The sequence below is a fragment of the Orcinus orca genome, chromosome 3, assembly GCF_937001465.1.
Source record: "Orcinus orca chromosome 3, mOrcOrc1.1, whole genome shotgun sequence".
NCBI lineage: Eukaryota > Metazoa > Chordata > Mammalia > Artiodactyla > Delphinidae > Orcinus > Orcinus orca.
The window spans coordinates 58,052,092-58,071,379 of record NC_064561.1 but is presented as its reverse complement, the minus strand read 5'-3'; the positions used below and the strand labels follow the sequence as shown (position 1 = coordinate 58,071,379).

At 42.4% G+C, this 19,288-nt stretch overlaps 1 protein-coding gene across 3 annotated transcripts in view; it reads right to left on the bottom strand.

Annotated features, from left to right (window-relative positions):
* LOC101287496 (proton-coupled amino acid transporter 3) overlaps positions 1 to 19,288 on the bottom strand; it is a 131,039-nt gene that overhangs the window by 30,220 nt on the left and 81,531 nt on the right. Inside the window, exons 1-8 of one of the 3 annotated variants that reach the window (XM_004280329.4) lie at positions 18,988 to 19,128; positions 15,233 to 15,323; positions 12,668 to 12,756; positions 9,766 to 9,861; positions 5,845 to 5,929; positions 4,687 to 4,905; positions 2,122 to 2,220; positions 1,580 to 1,746 (exon numbers count right to left, since the gene is read on the bottom strand). In XM_004280329.4, the coding sequence (XP_004280377.1) occupies positions 1,580 to 1,746; positions 2,122 to 2,220; positions 4,687 to 4,905; positions 5,845 to 5,929; positions 9,766 to 9,861; positions 12,668 to 12,756; positions 15,233 to 15,323; positions 18,988 to 19,127 (986 nt within the window). In that variant the 5' untranslated portion in view covers position 19,128. Of the gene's footprint in view, positions 1 to 1,579; positions 1,747 to 2,121; positions 2,221 to 4,686; positions 4,906 to 5,844; positions 5,930 to 9,765; positions 9,862 to 12,667; positions 12,757 to 15,232; positions 15,324 to 18,987; positions 19,129 to 19,288 lie in introns of those variants that run through there. The other 2 variants (XM_049707796.1, XM_049707798.1) reach the window with 2 other exon arrangements.

Genomic DNA, 19,288 nt, shown 5'->3' with positions numbered 1-19,288 from the left:
TGATATCCCAGAAGGAAAGCACCTGCCCTGCCCAAGGTAACTAGTGGCAGCCCGAATTACCCAGAATAAGAACAGCATATTAGGCTGATATCTTACTCGTGTAAAATAAGTCACCACTTCAAAGAAATTCCACGTTTATTATCTCACCTAGTCATTACCACAACACAGTGAAGTGGGTGGGACTGGTGACATTTTTCTCATTTTACAGCTTTGGCCTTATGGGAAATGAACGCCCCACCATCCTACTCACTTCCAAAAGACCAAGGGTGCGCGGAGACATAGCAGTGATAATAGCTAACATGCAATGAGCATTTACTGCGTGCCAGACATTTTTCTAAGCATTTTATGTATATTAAGCCAATTCACCCTCACAGTCACTCCCTGAGATAGCATGGCAGTCATTTGCGCTGCTCACCAAATACCTCCCAGTCTTCCAGACACATGGTAGAATTTCACTTCCCTGCCCCTTGGAGTGAGGCGTGGCCACTTGCTTTGATGGATGAAGTGTGAGCAGAAGAGACATATGTCACCTCCTAGAGAAGCTTTAGCAGCTTCATGGTAAAGGGTATGATTCAATGTGCCCTTTGCCATGGAAACCACCAATGTTTCAGGGAGTGGCTATTCCATCAGTCTAGGTCTTGGAGTGGGGATGGTGCAGAGCTGAGCCCCAGCCATCCCGTAACGGACATGTAGCATGAACATACAATTAAGCATTTGTGTGTTCAGCCATTGAGACTTTGGAGTGGTTTATTTTATTACCAGAGCACAACCTATCCTGACTGATACAAATAGGCGAGAGTATTATCCTTATTTTATGGAGGATGGATATGAGGTCTGCAAGATTAGGTTAGCTTATCCAAGGTCACGTGAGAACCAGGATCAAATCCCATTGCTCAGGTGTAGAATCTGTGCTCTTAAACACTTGGTTCTACTGACTGCTTAGTCATTCTGCCCCCAATACTGCCAGAATAATGACAATAGCTAATACTAGATGAATGCTACGTGCCAGTCCCCAAAACACTTCCTGGATGAATGAATGAATAAGTGAATCAACGACTGAATGCAAGAACTCCAGTCCAAGAACCAAGTGGGGCATAGCAGTGGCAGCTTAGGCCCCTTTCTGGAATTGGGGTCCTGAGTAGCAGTCCACTTGCAGGCCCCTCAATCATTACTCTGGAGTTATACTTCTTGTTGTTGCTATTTCTGTTTCATAGACACTCTCAGATCATTCCTGTTTGACAGCCTGTGAACCATAGAGTCAGAGAGATTAAGTTTCAAGTTTCAACTTCTCATGAGCAGTGTGAGCTGGGCAAGTTACTTACAGCCTCTCCACATATCAACTTCCTTATCCATTCAATGGAGTTGATAGTAATAATGCTAACCCATAGAGCTGTTGAGAGAATTAAATGAGATAATACACAATGCCTGGGTTATTAAACGTACCTGTTATTATAATACTAATACTAGCAGTTAACATTTGTTGCTAATGGTAACTCAGGGATGCCACATTCTGTTGCCAAGATTCAGACCCTGTGACTCCCCTCCCCTTCCCCCCAACCCCAGATGGGCAGGGACGTACCAGCAATTGGGCAAGTTGCGGGTGATGCTGGCCTGGGTGTTCGACCCAAACTTCATGTAGCCCAGTGTCCCCAGGCAGATGTAGAGGACGATGACAAGGGACATCCCGAAGTACAGAACAAAAGAAAACTGTTGTGGATGCTTCATCTGGTTTTTGAGAGACAGAACCTAGAAATGAAAGGAGGTTGAGAAAGAAAAGGTAGAAAGAAAGCTAGCAGGTTCCCCCACAAGCACAGACATCCTTCACCAGGCAGCCCAGAGTCAGGAAGGGGCCACACCCCCTTTCATCTTCTCCCACATTTTCTACAGCCAGGAGTGCCCCACTCCATCTGGCCTGATGGTAAATTCTCACTCAGTCTTCAAGGTTTGGTGTGGTGTATGGGGCAGGTGGCACCCTGTAAATGGGTACTGACTTTCCCTTCCACCAGGAGAAGATCATATTCTGCACTTCTCATAAATACTACTATTTAGACACCTAGACCAATGACTGGCTTTCATAGAGAGCACTGGGGACCATTCCCTCAAACCCTACACCCATCTTACCATACCGACGCCTTCAAACGTGAAGATGGCTGTACCGAAGAACAGCAAGAAAGTCTTCCAGCTTGCCATCAAGGGTAGGTTCCTGGGATCTGGAATCTCCTGAAAGGAAGTAGAAGAAGGGCATTCATTTTGCCAAGGCGGAGAAGTCTCCCCACATCTGGTAGAGAGCTGGGCTTGCCCGACGTCAACAGAGACAGTGTTAGAAGCACCCATGAGGTATCTACAGCTGAGTCAGCCTTCTCATTTTTTAAACAAGTTACTTATTTTTATTGTGGTAAAATATACATGGCATAAAAGTTACCATTTTAAACACTTTTAAGTGTATAATTCAGTGGCATTAAGAGCCTTCACATTGTTGTACAACCATCACCACATTCCATCTCCAGAACTTTATCATCATCCCCAGCCGAAACTCTGCACCCATTAATAATAACTCCCTATTACCCAGCCCACTGGTAATCCCTATTCGACTTTCTGTCTTTATGAATCTGACTATTCTAGGTACCTCTTACAAGTGAAATCATATAATATTTGTCTTTTTGTGGCTGGCTTATTTCACTAAGCATAATGTCCTCAAGGTTCATCATGTTGTAGCATAAATCAGAATTTCATTCCTTCTTAAGGAATACATTGTATATATTTACATTTTGATTTACCACATCTTTACATGTGGTGAAAATGGAACCCGGGGAGAAGAAGGGAACTGCCCAAGGCCACTCTGCAAGTGAGTGGCACAGCCCAGATAAGAATTCAGGTCTTCTGTTTCCCAGTTCTCTAATACCTCTTTCCCATCACTTCTCTCGGAGCCGTGAAGTCTTCTGGCTGGCACAGTAGCTATCACAGATCTAGAGGGAATGATTATTTTAATAGACTCCTGTGGGAAGAATAATGTCTACATCCTAATCCCTGGAACCTTGAATATGTTACATTACATGGCAAAGGAGAATTAAGTTTTCAGACTGAATTAAGGTAGCTAATCAAGCTAATTTTATTTATTTATTTATTTAGTTCACAGTATTATATATTTGAGAAGAAATTATTCCTAAGAGATTCATGTCGTCCCTTGAGATAAATGGGAATTTCCAGATATTTCAAATCCAAGTTTGGGAATACAATTGGGAGAGTACGAAAATGATAAAGGGAAAAAAACTCTTGGACATCAGAGTTATCACAAAACTTAAAGGTGAGTTACGTGAATTGTATAGAGTCAAAATCAAAGTAGAAATTCCAAGAAAAATAGAAGAGGCATGTTCTACTTCCACAATCTGACCAAAGACTGGCAACACTGGGCTCAGGCTTTGAGCTCTGCTATCACAGGCACTTCTTAAGTCCTTAGGACCATAGGACCTTTTATAGTTTCTTTTCCAAAGAGCAATTTCAGGCCCCTCTTTAAGTCTTTATCTCTCAGACTAGATGGAGGAGTTCAGCATGGGTGTGATCACAGCGTACATCACTGAGGCTACTGCACTAGAATGTGAGCCGTGAGCAGCAGCAGAGCTACTGTACACTCCTATGCCTGTACAATAAAATAAGGAGACAACTGAGAGGTGAGATGCACAGGTGGATAATGCTTTATACTTCCGCTGAAGCTAATTTTAAAATAACGAGATTCTCCTGGATTACCTGGGTAGATTCAATGTAATCACAAGGGACTTTAAAAGTGGAAGAGAGAATCGGAAGAGAGAACCAGAGATGGCAGCATGAGAAAGACTTGGCCTGACATTGCTGGTTTTGAAGAGGGAAGTGGGCCATGAGCCAAGGCATGAGGGCAGCTTCTAGAAGCCAGAAAAAGCAAAGAAACAGATTCTCCCCACAAGCCTCCAGAAAGAAATGCAGTCCTGCCCAGTGAGACTTCCAGAACTCTGAGATAATTTTGTGCTGTTTGAAGTCACCAGATTTATGGTAATTTGTCACAGCAGGAAACTAATACAACCCCAGAGACTTTCAAAGAAATGAAACTATAATGGTGACATTTCAGGGCCTGTAATGATAGCAAAGCATGGGCTTGGGAGGCAAAATGACTGTAATTAGTGGAAAAATTACTTTCTGTTTATCAGTTTTCTTGTCTGTGGACTGAGGATAAAGTAGTATTACTTCCAAAATAGCATCATTGTGAAGATTTAATCTATGTAAAGAATTTGGCACAAAGAAAATCGAATTCCTTTATCATCCATGTATCCCTTGTCAACCTATCACTGCTACAATTTTGGTTGGTTATTTGATTGAGATTTATTACCCCAAGTGATTGTAACCTCCATGAAAGCAGACACCTCATCAATTTTACTTACTACTGAATCCCCACCCCTTGCACAATGCCTGGGTCATAGAAGCTATCAATAACTATTTGTTGAAGACCCATTGTCCAGTGTGACGATAATGATGATGATGGTGACTAGCTTTTATAGCTTGACGGGCAGGTGTTCACGGACATCATTTTGGCAGGGGCTGCTCAGAGCAGGAGGTTACCTTCCTCAGTCTCATCTGCCCATGACAACAGTGACCCTCCCCAAGGGTCTCAGAAGCCCTGGACACTGACCCCCTTCTGTGGTAGTTTTGGGCACAGACCTGCACGATATACTCAAAGATCAGAGCCATGCTCCACAGGGTGGTAATACTGGCCAGTGTTGAGAAGACGGACAGCACCCTGAGGTTCTGGATAAACACCAGTAGGATCAGAAAGGGCAGGATTGCCAGCATGTAGAAACGAATGTCCAGGGTGGGGGTGAGCACCAGGATCTTCCTGGGTTGGCAGGTGTTGGAGGTCACGTAGGCTTCTTCCACCATCTGATGTGGAACACAAGGAAGGGCAGTGTAGTTAGAGGTGCCACATTAACACAAGATGCCATTAAGTTTCAATTTCAGATAATTAACAGGTAACATTTTAGTAAAAGTATGTCCTAAATATTACATAAGGACATACCTGTACTGTAGTAAAAACAAAATATGCTGCTTATCTGAAATTCCAATTTAACTGGGTGTCATATATTTTTATTTGCCAAATCTGGTAACCCTAAACCGTAGTACCCATGACTGTGACAACCAGAAACCCTTAGAATCATCAAATCTCAAGCCTGAAGGGTCCTTTTGTTATCTAGTCAAGCTCTTCTTCCGTACCAAATGGTTTTCTTTTAAACATCCAGAGAATAGGAATTGATTACACAGGAATATCTTCTTCAACTTTAGATAGCCCTAAAAGTTAGAAAGTTCTGAATAGTGAGCAAAATCTGTCTGCTTGAATATTCCATCTATAATGCCTTTCATAGTTCTGGCTGTTTGAGTGCACAAAAACAAGTATGCTTCCTTTATTCCATGAAACCAAGAAAGAATGCTGTGATTGATTTATAATGCCTGTTAGGAATGCAATGAAGGCAATGTTGCAACTTGTTTGCCTTAATTTAAGTCGTCTACATGACAACCTTGAGCTGCCTAAAGAAAAGCTCACCAACACTTTTCAGGCTAAAAATTCTCAATTATTTCTGATTGGACAGGATTGCAAGCCTCTCTTTCCGTCCTGGTTACACTCCTCAGATGTTGCTTCGGCTTCCCTATGATCCGTTTAAAGAGTGATTCCCAGGACTGAAAGAACTCCCAAGTGTAGTCTGACTAGGGAGTAGAAATGAAGCCCTCTCTTCCCATGATCCAAAAACTATAATTTTGCTAATGCAACCCTAGCAGCAGGAGGTCTGCTTTCCCCGCCCCTCTGCCCAGAAGGGGCCTCTTTACCTGTTGTAAATTGTCTGCCATAAACATAAAATAAACACTGCAGAAGCCCAATTGGGTGATGATTAATAAAAAGCTGACAGTGTACCTGAGAAGGAAAACAAGAGGCAGACAGAGGGAGAAACAAATTATTTTTAAATGCATTTTTTGAGACAATTATTTCTTTTACTATTTTTAGTATTTCCTCATTTTTTAATTTTGAAAAATTTGAAGTCCACAGTAAAAGTTGAAAGACTAGTATAATTAACATCCATATACTCTTTAACTAGATATACTGATTGCTAAAATTTAGCCCTAACTGCATTAAATATGTATGGATGAATGTGTTTATCCATACACACACACACACACACACACACACACACACACACACACATGCATTTTTTCAGAACTACTTGAAAATTAATTGCAGATATTATAACACGTCAACCCTAAAGACCATAACATAGTCCTCCCTTAGGACTATGATGTCCAGAAAATCAACTTCAATATACTCAGATATATAGTCTATATTTTAAATAACCCAATTCTCTCCAAAGTATCTTTTATAGCTGTTTTAAAACTTTTTTTGATTCAGAATCTAATCATGCTTCATATATGGCATTCGGCTATGTTTGTTTAGTATTTTTTTTCAGGTAGAGCTGCCCTGTACATATACACCTTTTTTGTTTCCCATGGCATTGGCTTTTTGGGAAGAGTCTAAGCCATCTGTCTTGTAGAATGTCCCACATCGTGGACTTAAGTGACTGTTTCCTCATGATTCAGAGAAGCAAGCACACACACAGGTGATACTGTGTACTTGTGTGTCATCACATTGGGAGGCACAGGATGTCCACTGTGATGGCGAATGCTAAGCCTCTCTACTGAAAGTGTACATTTCCTACATTGCAACCTGGAGGTAAGAACTTTGAGATGCCACAAATAGCCTATCCTCCTCAACCCAAGGGTTTTAACATTCATTGACGATCCTTGCTGAATCAGTTATTTCACTGGTGGTCGCAAGGTGGTGATTTTCTAGTTCTGTCATTTCATCTAAGTTTATTAGCTAACGTCTAAGAAAGATATATTCTCCTTTCCTCTTTTTTTATCATAGGAAATTCAACTAATTATTCTCTATTTAATATATTAAACCCTGTTATTGTCGTTATTCTTTTGGATTCTTAAATTGTCCCGTATTTGGAGATGCATTTATTTATTTACTTTAATAAATTTATTAATTTTATTTAGTTTTCACTGCGTTAGGTCTTCCTTGCTGTGAGCGGGCTTTCTCTAGTTGCGGTGCGCAGGCTTCTCATTGCGGTGGCTTCTCTTGTTGTGGAGCATGGGCTCTAGGCGTGTGGGCTCAGTAGTTGTGGTGCATGGGCTTAGTTGCTCCGCGGCATGTGGGATTCTCTCGGACCAGGGCTTGAACCCATGTCCCCTGCATTGGCAGGCAGATTCTTAAACACTGCGCCACCAGGGAAGCCCTGCATTTATTTTTTAAGAGAACAAAAATATGTTCCTCTGCTTAGGTTCTAAGGTTTAGATCCATGTTTTTCAAGACTGGGTTGTAGTAACCATTGCATCAGAATCATCTGAGGTTTATGGTAAGAATACAGAGTCCTGGCTCTCATATCAGCCTATTGAGTCAGAAGCTTGGCAGTGTCATGTGAGACTTCAGAATAGGGATGTTTTTTCTCTTTATTGTTGAGATTTTCAAACATACATGAAAACAATGATAATAATTCAATGACTCCTCGTGTGCTCATCCCAGGTTCAACAATTAACTTTTTGCCAATCCTCTTCCATCTATTCCTTCACCCCCACTGCACACAAGCTTATTTTGTTGGTGTATTTGAAGCAAACTGGAGATGTCAAGTCATTCCACCCATAAATAATTCAGTATGCAGCTTTAATGGGCAAGAATTTAAATAAAATATAACCATCATGTCCTTAATCACCCCTTACAAAACTAACAATAATTTCTTATATCACTTAATATTCCATCCATAGTCAGATTTTTCCAATTTTTTCAAAAATGTCTATTTCACAGTTGGTTTCTAAACAAGTCTATTCATTGCATTTTGTAATTAAGTCTCAAGTTTTTTAATCTGCCATATTCTCCTTGCCTCATTTATTTTTTCCCTTGCAACTTTAATTTTTTTGGTTGGTGTTGAAGATACCAGAAAATTGCCCTGTAGTATGTTTCACTTTCTAGATTCAGATGATGAATTCATAATGTCATTTATCTTGTTCTTCTATCCCCTGTGTTTCCTGTAAACTGATATTAGATCTAGTGGTTTGATAAGACTGAGGTTCTTCATTTATCTTTCTGGCAAGGGTATTTCAGAGGTGGTTCTCTGTACTCCCTACTGTATCCTATTATAAGACACATCATGTCCACTTGTCCCATGTCTAGACATGAGTCGATGACTACATGGGGTCAGGTGATGCCACTGTATTCTTGCTTTATAGTTTTCCAATGACCTTTCACAATGAGCATCAATTGATGACTGTTGCTTATGTGGAATAGGTAATTTTTAATCAAACTCCCCAGGTATTTCTTAGCATACTAAAAATTACAAATCATTTGTTTAAATAAAATAGTTTCCCAATTCTTTCTCAGCTGCTGGGTCTCCAGAGAAATGGCACAGTATAGTGGATGAGAGCTGAATGTTCTGGATTTCAGTCCTTGCTCTGATCCCTGGGTAACTTGAGCAGCCTTACTGTTCTATCTGGTCTTCATTTTCCTCTACTTGAATAGGCATGGATATAGTGATCTCCAAGGAGCCTTCCTGCCTGAAAGTTTTATTCAGGGTGTCATCAGAAGCTGATAAACCTTCGTGAGAAAGGATGGACAATTGCGAGATCTCTATTATTACTGCCCCGTGCCTTTCCTGTCTGACAATCAGAGTGACTCCTGATTGGGAGATCAGTGACCTACTGACATTCCCAAGAGAGGAGCTGCAGGAAGGATCTTGGCAGGTGAGGGACTAACTCCTGAGGGGCTCTGCTGGGAAAGCCTAACATGTTAGGTGCTTGGTCAAAACTCTGCTTCACCAGTATCTATACCTGTGACCTTGGACACATTATTCTGTCTCTGTGAGCCTTTATCACTTTATTTCCTCCCAATAAAGATATACCTGCCTACCTCACAAGGTCATAGAGATGATCAGAGGAGATCAGACAGAGAAGAGCATTCTGTACACCATAAACTTTTTATCCAGCGAGGGTTACAACCTAAATGTTCACCATTAGGGGAAGGACTAAATAAAACCACAGGATCGGGCTTCCCTGGTGGCGCAGTGGTTGGGGGTCCGCCTGCCGATGTGGGGGGCACAGGTTCGTGCCCTGGTCCGGGGGGAACCCCCATGCCGGGAGCGGCTGGGCCCGTGGGCCGTGGCCACTGAGCCTGCGCGTCCGGGACCTGCGCTCTGCAATGGGAGGGGCCACGACAGTGAGAGGCCCGCGTACCGCAAAAAAAAAAACAAACAAAAAAAAAACCACAGGATCCATCTATACTGGGGAAACATCGTGAGCCTTACAAAATAATGAGGTCAATCTCTATGTCCCAATGTGGAAAGAAATTAATCATATTATTAGATGAAAGAGCAAATTTGCAAAAAATATTCCAATTAATATACAAGAAAATACAAAACAAAATATATATTTCCATTTGTACACATATATACAGAGAAAAAGTACATGCACAGAAAAAGTCTAGAGGAATGTTTACTAACTAGATATCAGTGATTACTTCTTGGGTGAAGAGTGGGATGGGGGATGGAGCTACCAGAGGGGATTCTCTATATTGTTCAATAGTTTTCAACAAGAACATATTCATTTAAAACTTGTGTTACTAGAAATAAAGAAAAAACAGGTGAGGATTATTATTACTGTTGTTGTTGTTATTACTACTACTACTGTGACATCTATGACTACTACCTTCCCCACACTGAGTGGGTCCTCAGCCAGGCATTTGGGCAGGTTTCGAGGCTATACATCATGGCCTCTCCATAGTTCACAAAAGTCTTTTGCAGTCTAGGGAAAGGACAAGCAATGAATAACTTAAAACATTTTTTTTTTAAAGTACAATGTATTTCCGAAGTGAGTAATTATTATATATTCATGTATTAATATGGGACATTCTGGTAATTTTCTAGCAAATTATACTAGTATAATTTTTATACTATTTTTATAATGGTATACTTTTAAAAGTTTCAGAATTCTGCCTTTTTTGTGTAGTTGTCTTTTTTAACACTAATATTTAAGTGGATATTATTATTATTATTTAGGTAGACAGTAGCTGTGAATTGATTAGGTCTGCAAACAAGGGCAGAGAGGATACGAAAGTTGTGAGGTGTGCACACCTGGTTAGAGGGAGGAGAAGGGACGGGGACAGGGTATGAGTATGGCCAAGACAGTGGTTCTGTCTTTTCTGGACTTACATTCCCTTCTTCCCACTGTTGAGGGTGTTGGAACATTTGGGATGCTTGCCCTGGACCAGACACCATGCAAAGGTAATCTTTAGCCTCCTGCCCAGCACCCCTATAGGATGTGACACCCCAGTTCCAGCCTATCCCTCTTCCTTCATCCCTCCTTCCCTAGGTGGCCCTTCCTAAGGGACAGGAAGGCCCTGCTGAGGACTGTCAACAGAGCAAGTGGGAGCAAGTTGCCCAGGTCCCTGGAGTTAATTGCATGACTCAGGGGAGTAGCTTGGAGAGGGAAAGGGCCCCAGGCTTGTCAGGGACTAGGGTTTAAGTCCCAACACACCCCCTTAGATGGCTGGGAGACCTTGAGCAAGTCTCTTGATACTTCCAGGCTTCAGTTTTTTTACATACAGTCTGGGTTTTGGGGAGGAGCCAGTAAGAGATGAATATGGTGACGCACTGAGGACACGGCATGATGCTTCTGTTTTTATTATTACTCAGTGTGCTTGGCATATGAAATATAGATGAGGTCACATTGCATAGGACTGGCAAATACATTACTCTGAGGATTGCAAATTCAAAAGCAATGGGGATCAGAAAGGTATCAGTAATGTGGTGAGAAGTGCTGGATATGAGACAGAATAGGGGATAGTGGAGACAGTATCCTAGGCTCTGGTACAGGTCTTGCTCCAAAAGGAGTTGATCAGGATGTGGCTCCAGCTGAATGATGAAGGAATGAAGCCGCAGAGGTGGCAGAGTGTCTGACTGGCAAGAAGGTACAGATTTTTTTTATGTGAAATCTACAAGTTTTTAAACACTGGCAAAAAACAAAAAACCAAGGGACTTCCCTGGTGGTGCAGTAGTTAGGACTCTGTGCTCCCAATGCAGGGGGCCTGGGTTCGATCCCTCATCGGGAAACTGGGTCCCACATGCATGCTGTAACTGGGAATTCACATGCCACAACTAAGGAGCCCATGGGCCGCAACTGAGGAGCCCGCCTGTTGCAACTAAGACCCAGCACAGCCAAATAAATAAATAAATAATTTTAAAAACCCAGTAGAAGTCCTCCCCAATATATCCGAAAACCATTGTCAGCTCTTAGGCCATGGGTCTATAACCTCTGTATTAGAGAAAAAAAAAAAAAGGAAAAACAAATAATCAAAAGCAAAAATCAGGAAAAGGTTGTCATAAATGACAGAGATGTTGGAAACCTGCACGGTGATAAAATGGTCCTGGCAGGCTTGAGGGAAGAAAAAGATTTGCAGATAGGTTAAGGGGTAGAGTCAGACAGGTCTTAGAATACTGGCTCTGCCTCTTCCTAGCTGTGTGACCTTGAGCAAGGCATTTAACTCACCTAAGCTTCAGTTTAATCATCTATAAAATGGGAAAAATAGTGCCTACCATAAAATTTTACTGTAAGGAATAAATAAAAGAAGACTTGCAAAGCTCTTGCCATGTACCTGGCACAATGTAATTGTGCAATAAATTTAATTGCTGAATGAGTAAATGCTCTTAACAGTGTTTCGTGGGCTGGAAAGTACCACACAAGTTAGGTGTGATTGATATATGCTCCAGATGCACCTATTTGGGTTATGATAATTTGACTTTATGAGGAGCTTCATTTAATATCCCTACTTTGACTCATGAGGATTTTCTCCACATCTATGAGGACATATTTAGATTTGCCTGCCTTGGGAGAAGCTGAGCCCTGTGGACAGAAAGCCATAATCCTATCGGCTGTAAAGAATTGCTAATCACCATGAATTGCTAGTTTGTAAATATGAAATTTTCAGCATTGTTTGTTTTTACTGCATTTGTCTTTTCCTTCTGGAATTTTGTTTTGCATTACAGTTTTAAATATATAAACGTTGAGTGTTATATGTATACTTTATTAGGGATTGAAGTGAATGATCCCTGTATTAGGGATATCCCTAATATCCCTGCAAGCTATTCATCTCATTGTTAACTATGTTTTTTTACTGTTACTAACTTGTCCCAAGAAGGGTTTACCTGGAAAAAATTCCCCTTCGAAGGTGTATGTATTGGAGTTGGGGGGAGATGGGGGTGGGGAGATTAAGAGGAAAAGAAAGACATCTTAAGTATCTCGCATATTCATGAATATGTATGAGCGCATTTGCATCCTTTATCCCTTTTGATTTCTCTAGATAGGGATATTTGGGCTCAGAGAGTTCAGGAGATTGGCAAAGTTGTCCAGCTAGTTAGCAGCAGAGTTGGGTCCAGACCTAGGAGTTCCCAGGTGGGATTTTAATCACTCCCTCCACCGCCTCTGCAGTATCTAGAGGAGCAGGGGTGGTGGCCTGGAGAGGGGGCCAGCTAACTGGGTCAGCGATCCAGGGAAACTTAGCACACCCTGAGATGGAACCTGGCACCAAGTGACAGAGAAGCAGGACTCTCACCTCTGACTTAGGCGATGAGCACAGTTCAACAGGATGACCATGCAGTGCACAGTGAGGATCCCAATGGCAAGCAGGCTGAAAGGACCGACCTGGAGGGGAAAGGAGACGTGGGCACAGTGAGCCACAGGTGGATTGCTCCCATACCTGGCCCTCTCCCTGCCTGGGTGATAGGGTCCCTCTCATAATAGAGATTTGGGGATGAGAGCCCCTGCCTGAATGTCCTTGTGCCCCCAGATGCTCTGGCCTGAATACCCTTCTTGGCATCACTGCAAAGTGGCTGCCCAACCTGTGCTACAATACTTCCAGTAACAGAGAGCTCACTACCTCCCAGACAGCCCATGCCTTTCCTCATCGGCCTTTAGTTCCGCTTCTAGATCTCTCATTCCTTCTCACATCCCAGCCCTTACCTCCTCCAAGATGCTTGAAGACCAAGGTTCCTTTTAGGGATCGGCTTCCTTCCTTTAGTACAAAGTTATCAGAAGGGGCACTACTGATATTTTGGGCCAGCTGATTTTTTGTTGCTGCAGGGGGCTGTCCTATACATTGTGGGATATTTAGCAGCACCACTGGCCTCCACCCACTGGATTTCAGAAGCACTCCCTCCCCCTCCTCTCCAAGTTGTGGCAACCAAGAATGTCTCCAGACATTGTAAATGTCTTTGGGTAAGGGGGGTGCAAAATTACCCTCAGTTGAGAATCACTGCTCTCGTATGTCTACTTTCCATGTCCCTTTTATTTTTTTAACTAAAAATTGTATGCATTTAAGGTGAACAACATGATTTGATATACATATACAGAGAAATGATGACTAGAGTCAAGCTCATGAACAAGTCTCCTCCTCACAGTCTCCATTTTTTTTATGTGTGATGAGATTAAAAAGCAGGGCTCATCATTCATCATTATCTCCCAGATGTGATCACAACAGCACAGAGCAAAGAGGGACTCTCTCACCCTCTTTGTGCTGCACACCTGTGCCTTTATAGATGTGACCTGTGCTAATATCACAAAGAAATTTGAGAGATGAAGAGCACCACTAGATTGCACCAGGATGTAGCCTCCCTAGAGCAGAGACTCTTTTGTCTTGTTTATATCTATATTCCCAGGGCTTAAGAATAGTAGGTGCTCAATATATATTTCTCAAATGAATCATGATTACAGGTTCTGATGGAAGATGGAGGGTAAAGAAATCACCTAATAACTCTTTGGAACCAAAAATCAAAGGATGAAAGAGTTATCTTAAAAAGCAAAGACCACACTGGCAAAGAGAATTTGGTTGAGGGCCATGCGGTAATAATGCTCTTCAGAAGTTCTAGAACCCTGAGAATTCTAAAGGGGAACTTCCCATCTCTGGGTTGGAACTGATTCAGATTGGAAGTCATGTCAGTAGCCAGGGTCTCAATGTGACTTTTTTAGACATGAGGGCCACTTTGCAGGCCTGGAGAGAAGGAGAAATTCGTTTCCACTAAATGGAAATAATCTATCTATTCAATTCCATGGACACAAATTGGGACTTCCAGTGTGCCAGTCTCTATAGCAGGTATTGTGGGGAGGTGTAAAGATGAATTAGAGAGTACCTGCCCTCAGAGCTTTCAGGTAAGTGAGGAAGATAGGTATTTTTCAAAATAAGCATGTTTCATCTTTGTAAGTGCTAGGAGGATTCCAGGTTAGGTAGATATAAGTTCTAGAAAAACACAAGGTGAAGGAATTTTAATAGGAAACAGTCAAATTTTACAGAGGAGGTGGAGTTCAAAAGACAGAAATAAGGGAGGAGGTAACAGCATAAGCAAGAAGACAGAGTGGGAGGGCACAGGAAGTGTCAGGGTAGAGAATTCGTTATCCTCATTTTCCAAGCCACTTTCTCACAATCAATCACAAACAGGAGTCACACACTCAAATGCCTGGAGGGGCCAGGCTGCTGATATAAATGAATGAAATAACAAGGATATAATCCTAGGGAGTTGGGAGAACTGTGGCAAAGTAGATTCTGCATCAGTATGCGAGTATGGTGAGTCTTTAAGACCAATGGTGGGGAAGGGGAACTGGATGGAGGTGGTCAAAAGGTACAAACTTCCAGATATGAGATAAAAGGTACTGGGGGTGTATTGTACAACACAATGACTGTAGTTAACACTGCTATGTGGTATATTTGAGAGTTGCAAAGAGAGTAGATCCTAAAAGTTTTCATCACAAGGAAAAAACATCTATTTTTGTAACTATATGGGGAGATGGATGTTAACTAAATTTATTGTGGCAATCATTTTGTAGTATACGTATGTCAAGTCATTATGCAGTACACCTTAAATTTATACAAAGCTGTATGTCAATTATATCTCAATAAAACTGGAAAAAAAAAAAAAGAATGGCTTGTCCCCTCCAGGCATGCTCCATTTAGCTCTGGGTTGGCTCCAGTGGACTGATGCCAATAGGCTCATTTCCTATTCCAAAGGGTGACTCCCTAAGCAATAGGCTTATTGCCCATTGATAAACAGTACTAAGGCCTTAGGGACCCACCAACCCTTTCCCCCAAATGGGTAGACCTGGTCCCCATTGCACAGGTCCATCTTACCAATAAGCCGGCATTTTTCACGGCCAGAGGAAGTCCCAGGAGCCCCGTGCCAATGTTGCATTTCAATAAGTGAATCAAGGTTTGCATAATCCTGTAGGGGGAGCATAAGGCAACAAAAGGGTATGTTAGCGGAGGGAAAGGAGACGCAACTGCTCAGGCTTCTTTCAGCCTCTCCAGGCACCCTGTGGTGGGAAGACAAAACCAGATGAAGGAGACTCTGGTTTAACTCTCAGTTCCCAGGATCTGTTCTGGAACCTCTGATCAAGGGCTGGTGCTTGTTCAGGTGACTCAACAAATATTTAACACACACTAGGCTCTAAAGAAAAAGTTAATAACCATTGCTACTATTCTGGATAACTCCCTAGTACCAGTTTATTCATTAATGCATTCAACGATTTCTTTCGTGATACTTTCACTCAAAATGTATTGAGACCTACTAGATGTTTGGCATTTAGATAGACAATGGAAAAAATAATAAGAATTTTCTCAATTTACAGGTAATTATCGCTGCCCAGTCATTTATTAATTCATTCACTAGAGAAACAACCGTCTGCCACCACATACGGAGTATTTATTGGTTCTAGTTCACTCTTTCATCCATTTACTCAACAATATTCACTGCAAACTTATTCCATGCTATGCACTGGATACAATTTAATAACAGTTGCTAAACGTGCATATAGAACACTTACTATGTGCCTGGCAGGGTGCTAGATACCAGGGTTCTAAATGTTCTCCACACCAGTGCTGGCAGCGCCTGCTCAGGCATCACCAGTCCACTAGGGAGGGGGAATGTGGAACAGGATCTTGAGAAGAGAATCAAAAAGGAATTGAAATGAAACGTTGACTGCAAAGGACTGAACTGCGGTAGGACCACTGGATTCTGAGTTCTAGCTCTGCCATGAACCAACTGTGTTTGATCACTATTTTGGGAAGGCCCCTCAGCTGCTTACATCTTCTGTTTGTTCATCTTGACCTGTCTACCTCCCAAGGATACAATAAGAATCAGAAGAGGTAATGACGTAATGAATCTTGGAATTGTGAAGTGCTTCACAGATGTGAGGCATCATCACCATCAACGTCATTATCATCATCATCATCATCACCACCACCACCTTTGGTTTGGCCTTATGGTGCTCACCTGTTTGAAACGGCTTCCTAAAGAGGAAGCAGAGCTGGGGTGATAGAAAAAAGGTAAGCAAGGGCTGGTTTAAGCAGGTAGTGGGGCCCTCTCCTCCTGTAACAAAAGGTACCTGGAGGAGGTCATTGGAGGCACCTCCTTGTGCAGCCTTTGGACTGTCTGGAGGCAGCCCGGAGGGTGGAAATAAACTGACCAAGGTCACATGGCGAGTCAGTGCTCACGCCTCCTGGTCTTGTCCTGTTGGTTAGGGTGTCAGGGCTGGGTCAGGTTTTGGCATTTCAGTATTGCCCAGGGAGAGGGCTGGGGCTGAGAGAAGAGAGTGACTTCCTGCATCTCTGTGAGTTCAGACTTTTCACCTAAGCAAAGGGGGGGGCGGGGTGGTGGTACAAGCTGTCCCTTCACTTCTAACAGTAATTTATATTTCTTGGTAACTGCAATTTTTGAAAAATATGTCAAAGTCAAAAAAAAAAAACCCAAAAAACCCACCCTATTTAAAACAATCTTTTGTCAATTCTTTGATAGTAATTTCTCCAAAAGATGTGCCCCCTTCCTGTTCTCCATCCCTCCATCTCTCATTTCTTTCCTACAGCAGCGTCTTGCCCAACCTGATCAAATCTCTTGGGAAGGGTGAGATAAGGGTTTGGAGAAAACACTGCACCTCAGTTAACAGCATCATAGATCAGGGCTGTGAGGAGTAAAACACATGTTGGGAGCTCCCAGGGACTTAAAAAAAAGTTTCTATGTTTTTTTCCTTGAAAAATGATACATTGTCATTATAAAAGGAAATACTCAAATTCCACCAATTGGTAAAAACTACTTTTAACACTTTAACATTCCTCTAGGCATCCTTACTTGTCTATAAATGCACACAGATTGTACACAAGGAGAACCATTATAATACTGTATTTTAATTTTCTTTATGACTAGTATGTCCTACATATTTTCACACAACCATAGATTTCCTTCATCTCTCCTAATGGCTGTATTGTATCCCACTATGTGTATCATACTTTAAATAATCTCTTGTTGTTTCTCAATTGTCAGTATTACAACCAGATCTGAGGTTAAGATCTGGCTTCAATAAAATTATCATTCATACCTGCATTATTATCTCCTTAGGAAAAATTCCTGGAAGTGGTATAACTGATCAAAGGATTTATTTATTTATATTTACTTACGCTTAAAAAGCCCTAAGTAGGGGAATTCCCTGGTGGCGCAGTGGTTAAGAATCCACCTGCCAATGCAGGGGACACAGGTTTGTGGTCCGGGAAGATTCCACATGCCACAGAGCAACTAAGCCTGTGCGCCACCACTACTGAGCCCGCGTGCCACAACTACTGAAGCCCATGCGCCTAGAGCCCGTGCTCCGCAACAAGAGAAGCCACTGCAATGAGAAGCACGCACACCGCAACGAAGAGTAGCCCCGGCTCGCTGCAACTAGAGGAAGCCCACGTGCAGCAACGAAGACCCAACGCAGCCAAAAAAAAAAAGCCCTAAGTAACACAGTATGAAATTCAAAAGGTAAAACAAACTAAAAAAGAACCCAAAAAAACCTTATGTAGTGAACATAAATGTCTCTATCTCTGCCTCTCAGTCTCCCAATTCTCGTAGCCAGAAGCAGCCACTACGGCCAGTTGTTTGTGTGTGTGTGTGTACTTTAAAAGAAAGCAAAGGCCAAATAAGTATTTGTATGTTTTATATAAATATGTGTTAGGATTCGACATATATTACAACATTGCCATCTAGAAAGGTACTAGCTTAATTCTTCCCAAAAGGACACGACAGAGGGCGTTTCCTGACATCCTTTCAACACTGGGTATTGTCATTTACAATCTCTCTATACCATGGATATTATCTGATCTGATTACTAAATAATAGTCTGATTGGCAATACAGCCCTGGGGAAAAGAGCCACGTGTCTGAGTTTATGGGAGTAAAAGTAGGGACATGGGTCTAGGAGGTGAACTTCTATTTCCTGGATAGGTTTGTATGAGGAAGGGAGAGGGAGGCTGGTGGGCGGGGAGAGAGGGAGAGAGGGAGACGGAGAGAGAGTATGAATGATAGCAGAAGTCGACAGAGAGGCAAGCAGCTTGAAACTGCTGAAGAAAGAACAGTCAGCCTGAGATAGAAAATTGTTGTGGGAATTGAGAAGCTCACGTTGGGGACTTCCCTGGTGGCCCAGGGGTAAGACGCCACTTTCCCAACGCAGAGGGCCCGGGTTTCATCCCTGGTCAGGGAACTAGATCCCGCATGCTACAACTAAGAGTTTACATGCCACAACTAAGAAGTCCGCATGCCACAACTAAGATCCCAGAGCGCTGCAACTAAGACCTGGCACAGGTTAAATAAATAAATTACTTAATTTAAAAAAAAAAAGAAGCAGCTCATGTTGGGGATGACTCTCTGCGATTTTGCAAAACCTGTGAAACAGGTGTAATACCCAGAGCCACATGGGTCAAACTTCTTAGATTCTGAAGGTTTCGTCTTTAATCCACGTGTCTCCTGTTCAATGGGAATAACTGTGTTAAGAAGAGAGAAGTAGGAAGTTGTGGCCCAGCTCTGTGAAGGCAGCAGTGCCTGACCTCAGATAGAGGAGGGCCGTGCAGCCACTTAACGATAATCCATTGGCTTCCTCTTCAGGACGGACACTCTCTGAAGTGATGCTACTTCTACTCTCCGAGAGTGACTTGGACCCATCATCCAAGGACTTGGGCTCGCTGTTCTTGTCCCTTGCAAGCAGTGAGATCTTCAGCATGGTGGGTAGGTGGTGGTGGCTCAGGGTTAAGGACTGTAACAGCCTTGAACCAGCCTCCCATGGGTTTTTCTCCAGAGGAACCAAGGCTGCAGCACTGAGACGCTGGCTTCTAATTCCCAAGGGTGCCTGGCGCTGGCGCTGGTGAGAGGGGGACGCTGATG